The sequence below is a fragment of the Parasteatoda tepidariorum genome, chromosome 7 (genome assembly GCF_982258835.1).
Source record: "Parasteatoda tepidariorum strain Cologne lab strain chromosome 7, Ptep-v5.0, whole genome shotgun sequence".
NCBI lineage: Eukaryota > Metazoa > Arthropoda > Arachnida > Araneae > Theridiidae > Parasteatoda > Parasteatoda tepidariorum.
In genome coordinates this window covers 42,192,674-42,205,790 of record NC_141761.1, presented here as the reverse complement: position 1 = coordinate 42,205,790, position 13,117 = coordinate 42,192,674, and the positions used below count along the sequence as shown (strand labels likewise).

Genomic DNA, 13,117 nt, shown 5'->3' with positions numbered 1-13,117 from the left:
TAGAATAATTTTAAAAATATTACTTTGTATGCAAACTTCATTTTAACATAAATCTGAGTGAAATTTAGATATAAAAATAGTATATAAACTTTATTTTAATTGTTAAAAAGTGTAAACAATAACAATACGGCACATGTGCTACACGTTACAAATACAGTTAGAAACCCAATATAATATCTATTGCTAGTGAGTAGCGATGGGCAATAACAGGTATTTTCAAGTAACAGGTTACAGTTGTTACGATACAAAATACTAACCTATTCAAAAATACTAACCTATTTCACCTGTGCCAAAATACCATCTGTTTCAAAATGCTAGGCTGTGACAAAATATCGCCTGTTCCAAATTTCTAGGCTGTGACAAAATATCGCCTGTTCCAAAATACTAGCCTGTGACAAAATATTGCCTGTTCCGAAATACTAGTCCCGCAGTGGACTGATCGTTAAGACCATGGATCCTAAGACACGGTACCCAACAGATCACCGAAGTCAAGCATCACTGGCTACGGTCAGTGTGCGGGTGAGTGACCACTTGGATCAATCTGCGTAGGGACCGAGGGTGTGCGGTATGGGTCCTCAATAAACTGTTCTACAGTAAAGTGCTCGACTTCGCGTGCAGGTCGTCGGGCTACCGAAGCGGGGGTGCCATCCCCTCCGCAGAGGATCAAAATTATGTCTTCGGATCATCCTAAGGGGTGTTTCCCAGACCGTCGCCAATAGCCCATAGTGCAGCTCTAGTGCGACGTAAATTAGTTACAACTACAACAACAAAATACTAGCCAGTGTTAAAAATAGTAGGCTGTTCCGATATAGCATGTTTAAAATATTATTTGGCAGTTTTATTAATAATAGATTGTTAAGACACAGAGGTGATGCTACAAGGGGGGAGGGCTAGAAGTGGAATATCAAACATTTTCAATCTTCCTTTTTTTTTTTTTCTTTAAACCTTAGAAAGGCTATTTTTCTTTAATAAATTTAAGACACCCTATATGTATTTTAACAATGTAATGCAGAAAAATCATTTTCTTAGGAGTGAAATTAAAAAAAAAAAGAAAAAAAAGCATTTAATGATTTACTTCGGACGACGCAAAATAATTTTAACGAAATGAAATTTAAGTACTTTTATTAATTTATGGTTGGAATTGATATTTAAATTTAAGTTTATAGAACGACATTTGGTTTTATTGGAACTAAATTTTATGACTTCTATTACAGTTCTTTGATATCGTACACTATGAAAACACAGAATTTGAGACTTACCATAATTTCACATATCTTACAAAACTTATCGTATGCTGCTCACGTCCCGCAGTGGACTGATCGTTAAGACATGGTTCCCATCAGATCACCGAAGTCAAGCATCACTGGCTGCTGTCAGTGCGCGGGTGGGTGACCACTTGGATCAGCCTGAGTAGGGATCGAGGGTGTGCGGTATGGGTTCTCGTTAAACTGTTCTTCCGTAAAGTGCTCGAATTTGAGAGCAGGTTGTCGGACTACCGAAACGGGGGTGCCATCCCTTCTGCAGAGGATCAAAATTGTGATGGCATGTCTTCGGATCATCCTCAGAGATGCTTCCCAAACCGTCGCCAATAGCCCATTGTGCAACTCTAGTGCGACGTAAATGAACTACAACGTATGCTACCCACGCGAGAAGTTTTTAATTCTTGCTGATACAAGTAAACAGTTTTTTAAACTCTATAAATTGCTTTTAAATTTGAAATATCATGTTTACACTTACAGGGAGGAAAAAAAAGACTGTTGAAAAAATTTTGTTCTATTGATCGGATTTTCACGTTTTAAGTGCTGTCTATAATAAGTCAAATTCTTTGACAAAACCGATCTTTTGTTTGATGAATTTGGGTTATTTGTTTCTGTTTTTCCTTTTAATTCTATGTATTAATTTTACTTTTTACGTATTCCATGTAAAAAAAAAAAAAATTAATTTAAGCGAATTAAAAAAAATTTATTCATTATTATAAAATTTGTTTAACTAAGGGAAATACAATGTAATCTCCTTAAAATTATTTCTTAATTTATACTTATTTGTTTAATAATGGTTGAAACAATATTGAATACCAAGGCACATTAACTCATGTATCATTGTAAACTATATAATTTTAAATGACACAATGCAAAATTCGAAAGAAGTAATTTCTTTTTGAAATTTTTTAACTTAGAAACGATTTGATCAATAATGTTCAAATTTTGCGTTTTAAAATTACACAGTTAAAATGTGTTAAATTTACATGGCTCAAATTTTAGTTTTCTTCTAATTATAAATAACAAACAATAATAGATAATTGCTTAAAATTAATTTTTACGTTCAATTTTCTTTAGATAAATACATTTTATAATTGTGTGATCAATATTTCCAACTAGCTTTAAAATTTCTTGAGATATGGCGATAAACTGAAAAAAGTGAACAATAATACTAATTGTACTTAAACTTAGGATTTAAACGACCGCTTTTTTGCTTAAATTATCGGGACCATACGTTACTGATCGTGGCTCACCCCCAAAATCAAAATTTGTTGAATAAAAGATATTGCTATTCATGTAGAACAGTTTTTGTGTTTGATTCGATTCTGTATAATATTTAATGCTATAGCTAATTAGCATGTTTAGGGTTAACCTTAATACACACACACACACACACACACACATATATATATATATATATATATATATATATATATATATATATATATATATATATATATATATGTATTACAGATAGCAACATAACATGCGTGTACCATATTGCTTACCTTAAAGTATCTAATAATAAATAAAAATCTTCCGCAGCAAAGGTTGTGAATCTCCCTTTTTAGAAAAAGGTGAGTTCAAAGTTTTCAAGACATGAAGATGGAGGGGGGGGGGGATTCATAGAGTGGCTCACGTTTCATAGGTGGTATTTGTTATAAATATTATAGTGGAATTTTCCCCCCAAATCTATGCAAGACTGCCTAAAGCATGGTTTTTGAATGCAGTTCTAGTGACACCAAGCGATAGGTAAAAAAGAAGGAGAAACTATATATAGAAATATTAACTATTGAACTAGAGAAAATAAGCTATATATAAACATTTTTAGAATAATTAATTTGATTTTAGCAAAGTTACTCGTTAAATTATTAGATTTAAAACAGCTATAAAAAAATAATAATACTGGAATAAAATTCTTATTTTGTCTATTTTTAGATATTAAATTGAAAGAAAAAACATATTATCTATTAGAATAATTTAAATAAAAATCTGACTATCTTTCTTTTTGACTTATCTACTTTCTTAGAGATTTTGCAGAAATACAAATAGAAATAGAAAGACCCTCGCAATGTCTGGCTACGGCCCTGTAATAATAAATAAAACATGATTTTTTTTCTTATTATAAACTGTATAAAGATTGCCAAAAAACAGTTTAACATTTTAAAAAAGTAGAAAAATAAATTTTTGCCAACATAATTGAATTAAAATTTTTGCCTAGTATTTTGGAACAGCCCTTTGGAAGTAACCTGTTATTTTTATAACAGGTATAATTGAATAACCGGTGCAAAATACTTGTTCCAGAAAATATTGGACATCTCTACTAGTGAGTTAGGTTAAATCTAGAATATGAAACTTCATGAAAGCGGAGTGCGACTAAAAACATTTTTGTGAGTTTTGTGTATTTTGTTTATAATTGAAATAAGAGGATTGTTCAAACTTTGATTAGCTACAAGTTACGAAATTTTCCGAACCTTATATATCTTTTAAAAGTGTTATCGGAAATTAAAAAAAGTGCCGATACATTTTGATTTTGGAATAGTTTATGTCGATTGAATAATGGAAGTAAGTATCTTTTATTGATTCTAGAGTGAAAGTAGAATTTTCCTAATATATATCTATTGTTTTTACGAGTTCATACAGTATTTCAGAATCTAAGTTTCATATATTATATAATTATAGGAATAGCAGCTTAGTAAATCTATTTCAAATCATTTATTTAATGAGAGTCGCAAATGATTTTAGGCTGCTCACATCTTTAATTTTCAAACTAAAGCTTTACATAATGTAGTGTTTTAAAATCTAAGCAATATTCTTTTGTTACCATAATCCCTTCGGTTATCTTAGAAAGCCATAAGACTATAGATATACATCTTTTTCTGATATATTTGGATTTTGCATGTTTCAAATCAGTTTACTAAATTTAAAGAAAATAATTTGAATGTTGGTTGTAAAATAATCATTATAATTTTTAAAGGATATTTTCATTTCATTAGTTGGTCATTCCAACTGAAATCACCAAGTGCCACAGCTCAATATTTGTTTGTGCAATCAATTTAAAAAATTTTTTTAATAGTTACCTGCAAAAGTCAGGCTATTCTAAAATTAAGCTAAAAAGTCAGGATTTTTCTTACATATTCATGAAGTCAGGAAAAAGTCAGGATTTTGTTTCATATTCATGAAGTCAGGAAAAAGTCAGGATTTTTCTTACATATTCATAAAGTTAGGAAAATAAAAAAAAAAACTATAGTTCATTCAAAGACTGACAGGCAAAAACAAAGTTTCTAGGAAAAATCTATAATTCAAAATATGTAATTTCCTCATAATAACATTCCTCTTTCCCTGGTAGAACCTGTCCTGTTAGCAATTTTCCTCCGGTTTATCCAATGATAAGGAATTTTTGATAAGATTGCTAGGTTTATTGCTTTTTGTGTGAATAACTGGTTTACAGACAATAGTAGCTGAAACAACAGCTAAAAAATCAAAAAAGGAATTTTTACTGTTTTGTGATGCTGCTAAAAAAAAAAAGAAGAGCAAAAGAGTTTCTTTGAGTTTAATCCACAGCAAAAGAGATTAGATAATTTGTTTCGAAATATTTGCACGGAGAAAAAAATTTTGAAAATTTGTGGGAGGTTATAAAATTTTTTCTTATTCTCTCTCATGGTAACGCAACAGCCGGTTGAAAATGTCAATGAAGACTTTATTATTTCACAAAGGTGTGTGTATGATTATGTTGCATTTATAAATGGAATAAAAAACATAGACATTAATGAAAAAAATGCTAGATGCTGTAAAAGGATCTAGAACAAGATGGAGACATGCATTAGAAGCCAAAATAAAAGAAAAATGAAAGAATAGAAAAGCTGAAATTTCTAGAAAACAAATAAAAGAAAAGATAGATGATTTGAAATTAAGAAAATCTAAATTGGCGAAAACTGCTGCAACAGAACTGGATGTTCTTGATTCAGAAATTGTCAAACAACAAAATATGTTGAGAAATATTATATAACATAGGAGCCCCCGAGTTTCTCCGGAAGCTTACAGTATTACAGAAATAAATTTAAAAATACTGAAAAAAAAAAGATATTTTCGATTTTATTTTTCGCACAAGTTGCATAATTTTTCTATCTGAATTTTTATTTGTATATAATTAACTTTTTTTGACTTTTTTCCCCTTTATATTTCAATATTATCTTTTAAAAGAAAAGTCAGTTTTAAGTGAAATTGTGATTTTTTAAAATTAATATTTTAATGTAACAAATGTTTTAGTATGTTTTAAGAGTAAATATTATTTGAGGATACTGATACATATCTCGCAGATTTGATTAACCCTTTATATCCTGACGACACTCATGCATTTGGTTCCACTTAACATTAAATAAAATAATATTTCCATAATCCAACAGATTTTCTTTATCTTTTTATTTAAATAGTTTTCGTATCTAACTTCAAAAACACACTAAAAGTTTAATCTAATCATGATAATTAAAAATATGTTTCACAAGTTTTCTGAAAATATAATTTGGGATATAAAGTGCTATTACTCTATTCCACTTTAATATATAAGTGTTTATCCTATTCAATCTATAATACTTATGACTAAGTAGCATATTATTACTAATTGAAACTGCAATGTTAAAAGTTTTGTTGGAGTGGGAAACGGCGGGTCAGGAATTTTATTGTAAAAGGTCAGGAAAAACCTGCAAAAGTCAGGATATTGTTTTCTCAAAATAGTGTAGGAATCTGTAGCTTGTCTGAAAGCAACTACAAGTTTTTCCCTCTTTGTGTTTTTTTGTTAGTTTTTCTTTTCAGAACTCCTACTTAGCTATTGGAATAATATTTTTTGTATTGTTATCTGTTCATGCCACTACAAAAGCCAAGGCATTCTGATGTTAGAAACTTTTACAAAATATATTGCAAGAAGTAAGTCGGAGGACAGCTTTGAGTTATACTCAATGAGTCCTTCCCCCTCTGTAATTCTTTTTCTTTAGTTTCTTGTGCCTCACTGCTAGGAAGTCATCTAAACTTGGAGGTTATTTTGGCACAGGTATTGAAGCAGAAATCTTCTCAGCTGTCCATTAGTTAAGGAAAGGTTCATAGTTAACAAAACTTTTAATTCATGGTTCTAAATATACTCAATGTAATTATTTGAATCCTCTTTTTTTATGAAAATAGCTCTCACAAAACAACACTGACTTATTACCACAAATTATCTAGCAGCTATCAATGTAAATTGACTCTCAATGTAAACTCTATCAATGTGAGCTCTGGTCTTTCAGACCATCAATTAATCTTAAAACTCAGTTAAAAAGGTTTTTTTTTTTTTTTTTTGGTAATAATTTTTATTCCACGCTGAAGCAACTTAAATATAAATCATAAAACTGCTGTTTACTAAAACTGTTAAAAAGTAGAGAAAAAAATATAAACAAGAAAACATATATCAGGATAAACAAAAATATTCAAGAACTCCCTAACTAATTAATATTTTTATTCATTTTTAGCAGATTATTTTTTGATTTGAATAAAATGTTTCTTTTTTGAGTGAAATAAACATTTAATTGCTCTGGATTTTTTTTAAAGCTGTGTAACCTTTTCAGTTAGTTTAGATACAAGCGTTCTATCAGTTGATGGTCCGGTCTACTGCAGATGAGTATTTCTTTTAGGTCCAATTTTTTTTTACTAGACCTTTGCTTTGGAACATTAATACATTGCTTTAAAGTTGGTTGCTCTAAGAATTCATGTTGTCTATTGAGTACATGGACCTAGGATGCACTAAGATTTTTGGATAACGAACTACCAAGTAAAGTGTTTGGGGCCAACATTAACATAATGTTGAAATTATAAAAATGCAAAGAGTATTTGTTTCAATGTAATCATTCTCCCTAAGCGCTTTTAGAAGGGCGGCCTGCCCCGTCTGCCCTTTGCTCACTATAAATGCGCCCTCTTTGCCTATTTGTAAAATAAGTCACCTTCCCTGAGAAACATTGCATTCTTATTTTATTCTTACAGGAAAAGGTTGATTTCTTAAGTACCTGTTTCCATGAAAAGTCCACTTTTGATTTGTTTTGTTATGAATAATTATTTAACTTATTTTATATTATTGATAATTATTTTTTTTTTAATTTCATTCCTTCATGTTAGTAAGATTTTTCTTGTGTTGTCTAGTTATATAGTTAAAATTTGCAAGATATTCAGCCCCAGAAGTATTCACATCTTTTATTTGGAGAGAGGGATTGAATATTTTAGTAGTTTTAAATTTTACCATTACTTTTTTAAACGAATACTTTTTATTTAAAAATGCACCTTTAAATGTTTTTTTTCTCATAATTTAAAGTTTAAAATAGCTTTAATGAAAAGCTTTAAAGTTGTTCATCCATTTTTTTCCTTTTTTTTTTAGTTGATTTATTTTAAAGAAAATTTATTCACAGAGATTGTCTTTTAGCTCGCCTTTAATTATGTTTCAAAATCTTCAAATTTTTCTGTTATTTTGATAATGAAGGATTGTGAAATATAATCCAATCAAATTATAAAATTGACTTAAGCTAATTTTGAGGAAATTTGTTTTTTTTAAATAATAAGTCTAAATGGAAAAGCTCTAAAAGTTGCTAAAACCAAATTTTTCTTGCGTAAACAATTTAAATAAAAAGTTAAAAACCAAAAATAAGCAACTTTTTTGCTTGTTTTTGGTTTCTACCTTTTTATTTAAATTTGTGAAATATACACATAAAATAATATAAGAGTGTAATTCAAATAATTGAAGATCGAATTCAGTCATTATATAATATTACGTATTTTGGATAAATTTCAATGGTGATAAGTGAGGGCCCTTTCAAAACTCAAAGTGACCTTTTCTGCAAGGAAGCATCCTGACGTTTTTTATTTCTTGGGAGAAGTCTGGTAATATGAAAGAGTTATAAATGTTTTCTTCCTTTTTTTCTTTGGTACAGATACTAAAAATAATTAATGTAGATAAATTTAAACAAATATGCTTATATTACAAAGCAAATTATGTAAATTTTTAAGAATTTAAAAAAAATGTGACTTATCATAAAAGATAACTTTTTCTATTATTCAGGAATTTTTTTTTTACTAATACTATTTATTAATTTATTCTATTAGATTAATGTGATACTTGTCTAGAATTTTGAAGTAATATTTTTTTATATAATTGATTTTTAAATTTTTTTAATTTTTAATTTCTTGGTGTTTTGGTGGCAATAGTTAAGATATAGCTCACACTGCTGGTATAAAGCCGGGTCATAGAGTTTTTAATTCCCTGAATAGATGAATTTTTGAGGTCATGTTCTATTATTTAATGCATTTCTTATAGTAAATCAGGAATTTTATTCTTAATACGTTTGTAATATTTTTGTTAGATCGATCGCATAAAAATAAATAAATAAATACTTAATAAATTATCTTGTCGAAAAGAATTAGTTTCAAAGAGAGATGGCTGGAAAGTACCTATTTAAAGAATATAACAATTTGAAGAAAAAACAATCTTATGTGACTACAAAATATTTTCAAAATATATATGAAATTTATATATATATCGTGTGGAACATGATATATTGTTAAATACTTTTAGTTACTGTATTAAAATACATTATGAATTATATCTGTTCTGTTACTAAACCATGAACTTTCGTAATGTTTGAAGCCTCTAGATAGCATCCTAACTATAAATTAAAACTAAATGTAGCAGCATTTTATTTAGTAGTGAGATTTTTTTTACTGTTTGTTGGTGACTTTAAAATGTGTTCTTATATTGAATAGGATCTGAAAAGACCAACATGTGCTGAATCTGATGAAGATTTGCTGAAACAACAAGAAGAGTTCTTTAAGAAAAAAGCTAAGTCCTGTGTAAATTTGAAAAAACCACCAGAATTTAGTTCAAAATCTTTTGAGTTAGAAGGTGTTTCTGATGAAAAGATTAATTTAGGTGAGAACTGGATTGAATGTCATTCATGATACACTTATTTAAAACTGAGTAGAAGAAATGTATACTTTTTAGGGAATAAATTTTTGTAGTATAAAATTAAATGTTTGGTAAAATTTTCTGCATAGAGCTAGCTTTTCACTTGAATTTATTTCTTGCAGCTTTCCTTTAAATTGCAACTATTTCATTATAATCTTCATTATTTCATGAAACTTAATCTTTTAAAAGTAAATATGGCTCTAGTGTAGAATCGAGGCCCCTTGGTTTGGCGATAACTTTTATTCAGTTTTGTTGTAATCCCATTTCTGGTTACCATGATATACTTTGCGGTCTTTGCTTTCTATGACGTCACCTTCAGGTTACTGCAACTTTTTACTTTTATGTGATTGGTTTTTGGTTTATTTACAATACATATTCGTTTATTTGCAAATCACGAAAAAGGAGAGGGGCCCCCAATTGTAAAGTTTTACAGTAAATATTAAATTGCCATGCAACTGTTTTGAAAAGTTCATATTAATTCTTATCCCTTGTAACTTAAAAAAACAATATTTATAATAAATTGTGCATTGTCGGACTACTGTCACTATAAATAAAAATTTTACCTTGTTTTAGGTGAATATGGCTGCTATGAATTGATTGCATAAAATCATTCAATTCTTTGAATTGAGTGATTTTATGCTTGCTTTTGTGTGAATTATAATAAATTAAATTTCATTTCCAGAGAGAAATGGTTCTGTTCTATAACTACCTTTGTCGATCATAGCTTTTATGTAATTATTAAAACTAGCACTCTATATTTTAACGGAATGAAATACTCATCTGTCAAATGCCACAAACGTGTATTATTATTTTAATTTATTCATATTTATTAAACTTTTTTAAGGTGTATATTGATGCTTAGGTAAAATCTTCATGGTTAAACACAACTAAATCTTTTGCAAGCTATGTTTTTTTTTTATTATTCTCATTAGAATTTTTTATTTTTTTATCTTTGTATTTAGTTTTCTATAATATTTCCCCAGCCATAATGAGCCACAACTACACCAGCACAAGATCTTGCTCTGCTTTCATGCTCCAAATGGTCATCTGTTGATTTAATAGTTGATTTAATAATTACTTTATGCTGGCACATATAATAGAACTGTGGTATCTTACATCAAGATCCTTTTACATGCATTATCTGAAAAAGAAATTCTTTCAATCTACTTAGATATCACTACCGATATTACCAAAATATATTTAGATTTTTTCTTCATTTTGTATTTGTTTTTTAATAATATTTTAAATCTATATTTCTTTTTACAAAGAATATGCTTTTATATATTTTTCCTAAATATATCAAGATTTTTTCTTCATTTTGTATTTTTTTTAAGTAATATTTTTAATCTATATTTCTTTTTACATGCTTTTATATATTTTTAATTTGTTTCTAGATGTTCATCATGAGAAAGTGATATCTGATGTAAAGGTCAGTTTTTATCTGTATATTTTATTCATCAGTAACTACTTATTTTTATGTATCTCTAATGCACTAGGAGAATAACCTGCAATCCTCCTCTATCAAAATCAATATTTTTTTCTTTATCACTTATTTGTATATTGATGTTGTAAATTAGACATTCCTGATATATAAATAAATCGGTTAATAATCTTCGTCACAAAATCACTAATTTGTTAAACACTAAAAGTTTCAAATCCACTGTTAATAATCAATAATTCTGTCCCATTTTTGAGATAAACCTGAGACTTATGCATAGACTACTAGTTCATGTTCAGGTCAAAACATAATTCATAGATAATTCTAATTTTTGTAAAAGTTTCTCAATTTCATGTTCAGAGATCAAGGCATGTCCAGTCCATGCACTTCTTCAATCATATACAATAGTGAATGAATATTATGTCAATTTACTTTGGAAAGTAGTCTTTTTAAAATGATAGCTCATGGTTTAGTAAAGTCTTCAGATAATGTATCAGCATATGATTTTATCAAAACTTATATCAAAGTATCATATATTGTTCTCCAGACAGACACAAAGTTGACATTTCTCAATGGCGAGAAGGCAATGGTAAAGAGAGAAGTACTCTAGTATTTATATGTCTGACTACATATGTATGCCTGTCACAATATATTGAGTGTGATGAGTGATGCAGGACATGCTGGAATGGACAAGTGGACATGAATGAACAAGTGAACTTGTGCATTCAGTTAATTGATGGATTTGCTTACACCTATTAAAACATTTTAGTAAAATACTATTATTTTAACTATTTTATTGAAATAACTTGTTTAAATTACTTAAGAAAAAAATGATTTTTGATGATTTTTTTTCAACTGATAATTATAAAAAATAAGCTATAAACATTGTATTATATAAGTGATAGTTTTTTAAATTTTTGTACTTGTAATATAATGAAATAAAGATTAAAATCTGTACAGTTAGATAAAAAAAATGTTTTAAGTAAAGTTTATCAAAATCTCTGTAAAATTCATTAAAAAAAACTTTTTTTTAGGCTTCTACTGTCTTGTTACCTCTTAAATTTCAAAGAGTTCTTCACATTATAAAAGTAAAATTAATGAAGTTTTATCAATGTAATCAAATCTAGCTTCTTCTTTTTTATCTTAGTTTAAAGTATCATATATTTTTAAATATATTTAATAGAGTATTTGTTTTGTACACAATTTATTTAAAAATTCATATATCTTTATTACTACTGTATTCAACACTGAAACAATCATATATTAATAGCTTCTACTAAACTTGTAAAACATAAAAATGAAATATTTGTTACAATTTTAACAAGAAAAAATAACAAACTTTTTTGATTTCCATATTTAAACTAAGCATGTTTTTATTAAAACACTAATTTTTTTATTTGTAAATACCGCCACTTATTGATATACTAATACTTTTACTACATGGAAAATGAAAGCTAAACAAATAAATACACTGAAAGTAATGTGTATCAGACCTCTAGAAGTTTTTAAAGGAATCCATATTATTGTAATAAAGCATACAAACATAAAAAGTTTTGTGATAGCCATATTTGAAACTTAGTTTAATTTTTAATTCAGACATATCTATTATTTTATGAAAAAAAAGTAATCATGCATAAAATTGAAAATTTAGAATAATTAGTAATTTTAAATTTGGAAATAATGTACTTTCTGGTTTTTCTGGATCTTATCTGTCTTTAGTTTCTCATTTTATACTATATTAACAAAAAAAAATATTTATTATAAATACAATTGATTAACTAAAATTGATTTTTTAAAGTATTCTTATGTATCAAGTTGTACAGTTGTAAACTGTTTGAAATTGGAGAATTCTTTATAACTTTTTTTTCTATTGTGTACTTTATGTGTGTTTTTATTATATATAGGATTTGAAAAGATCATCCATGAATGAGCATGATGAAGATTTACTCAAACAACAAAAAGATTTCCTTAAAAATAAAATGGAGCCCTGTCTTAAAAAAGGAGCTAAAAGTGAAGATAAACAGTCTGAAAATGTTTCAATATCGTCTGAAAACAAGAGTGGCATTCCAAAGAAACCTGATTTAGGTTAGATTAAAATGATAATTCTATTAAAAGTAGATCAAGAGTTTTGCAATTTATTTATTTTTTATCTAAATGCATAAAAGGCTTTAATGTTTGTAAACATTGAGTAATATTTATATAGTTTCTGTGTAAAGAGTGAAAATAAAGTGGTTGTGTTTTTTCCTTTTTTTAAATTTTAAGGTTAAAGCTACTTTATTTTTGTAAACTATAGATTATTTAATGAAATATCCAAATCATATTGAAACTAAGACACTATTTTAGAATTTATATGTGTGATCTTAGTATGTAATTTTATATTGTCCCTTTAATCTACTTTCTTGTTGTATTCCTCAGCACTTCCTTTTGGTGATCATCTGTCTT

General features: G+C 27.7%; 2 protein-coding genes across 2 annotated transcripts in view; one reads left to right on the top strand and one right to left on the bottom strand.

Moving 5' to 3' along the window:
- The window catches only part of LOC107438482 (periodic tryptophan protein 2 homolog), a 35,685-nt gene extending 35,510 nt beyond the window's left edge, over positions 1-175 (bottom strand). Inside the window, exon 1 of the mRNA XM_043048880.3 lies at positions 24-175. Coding sequence (XP_042904814.2) covers positions 24-41 — 18 coding nt within the window. The 5' untranslated portion in view covers positions 42-175. The remainder of the gene's footprint in view (positions 1-23) is intronic.
- A 3,406-nt stretch (positions 176-3,581) lies between these two features.
- The window catches only part of LOC107438484 (RNA polymerase II-associated protein 1), a 54,844-nt gene continuing 45,308 nt past the window's right edge, over positions 3,582-13,117 (top strand). The window contains exons 1-4 of the mRNA XM_087167740.1: positions 3,582-3,824; positions 9,036-9,201; positions 10,632-10,666; positions 12,580-12,760. Of these exons, the coding sequence (XP_087023866.1) occupies positions 3,819-3,824; positions 9,036-9,201; positions 10,632-10,666; positions 12,580-12,760 (388 nt within the window). The 5' untranslated portion in view covers positions 3,582-3,818. The remainder of the gene's footprint in view (positions 3,825-9,035; positions 9,202-10,631; positions 10,667-12,579; positions 12,761-13,117) is intronic.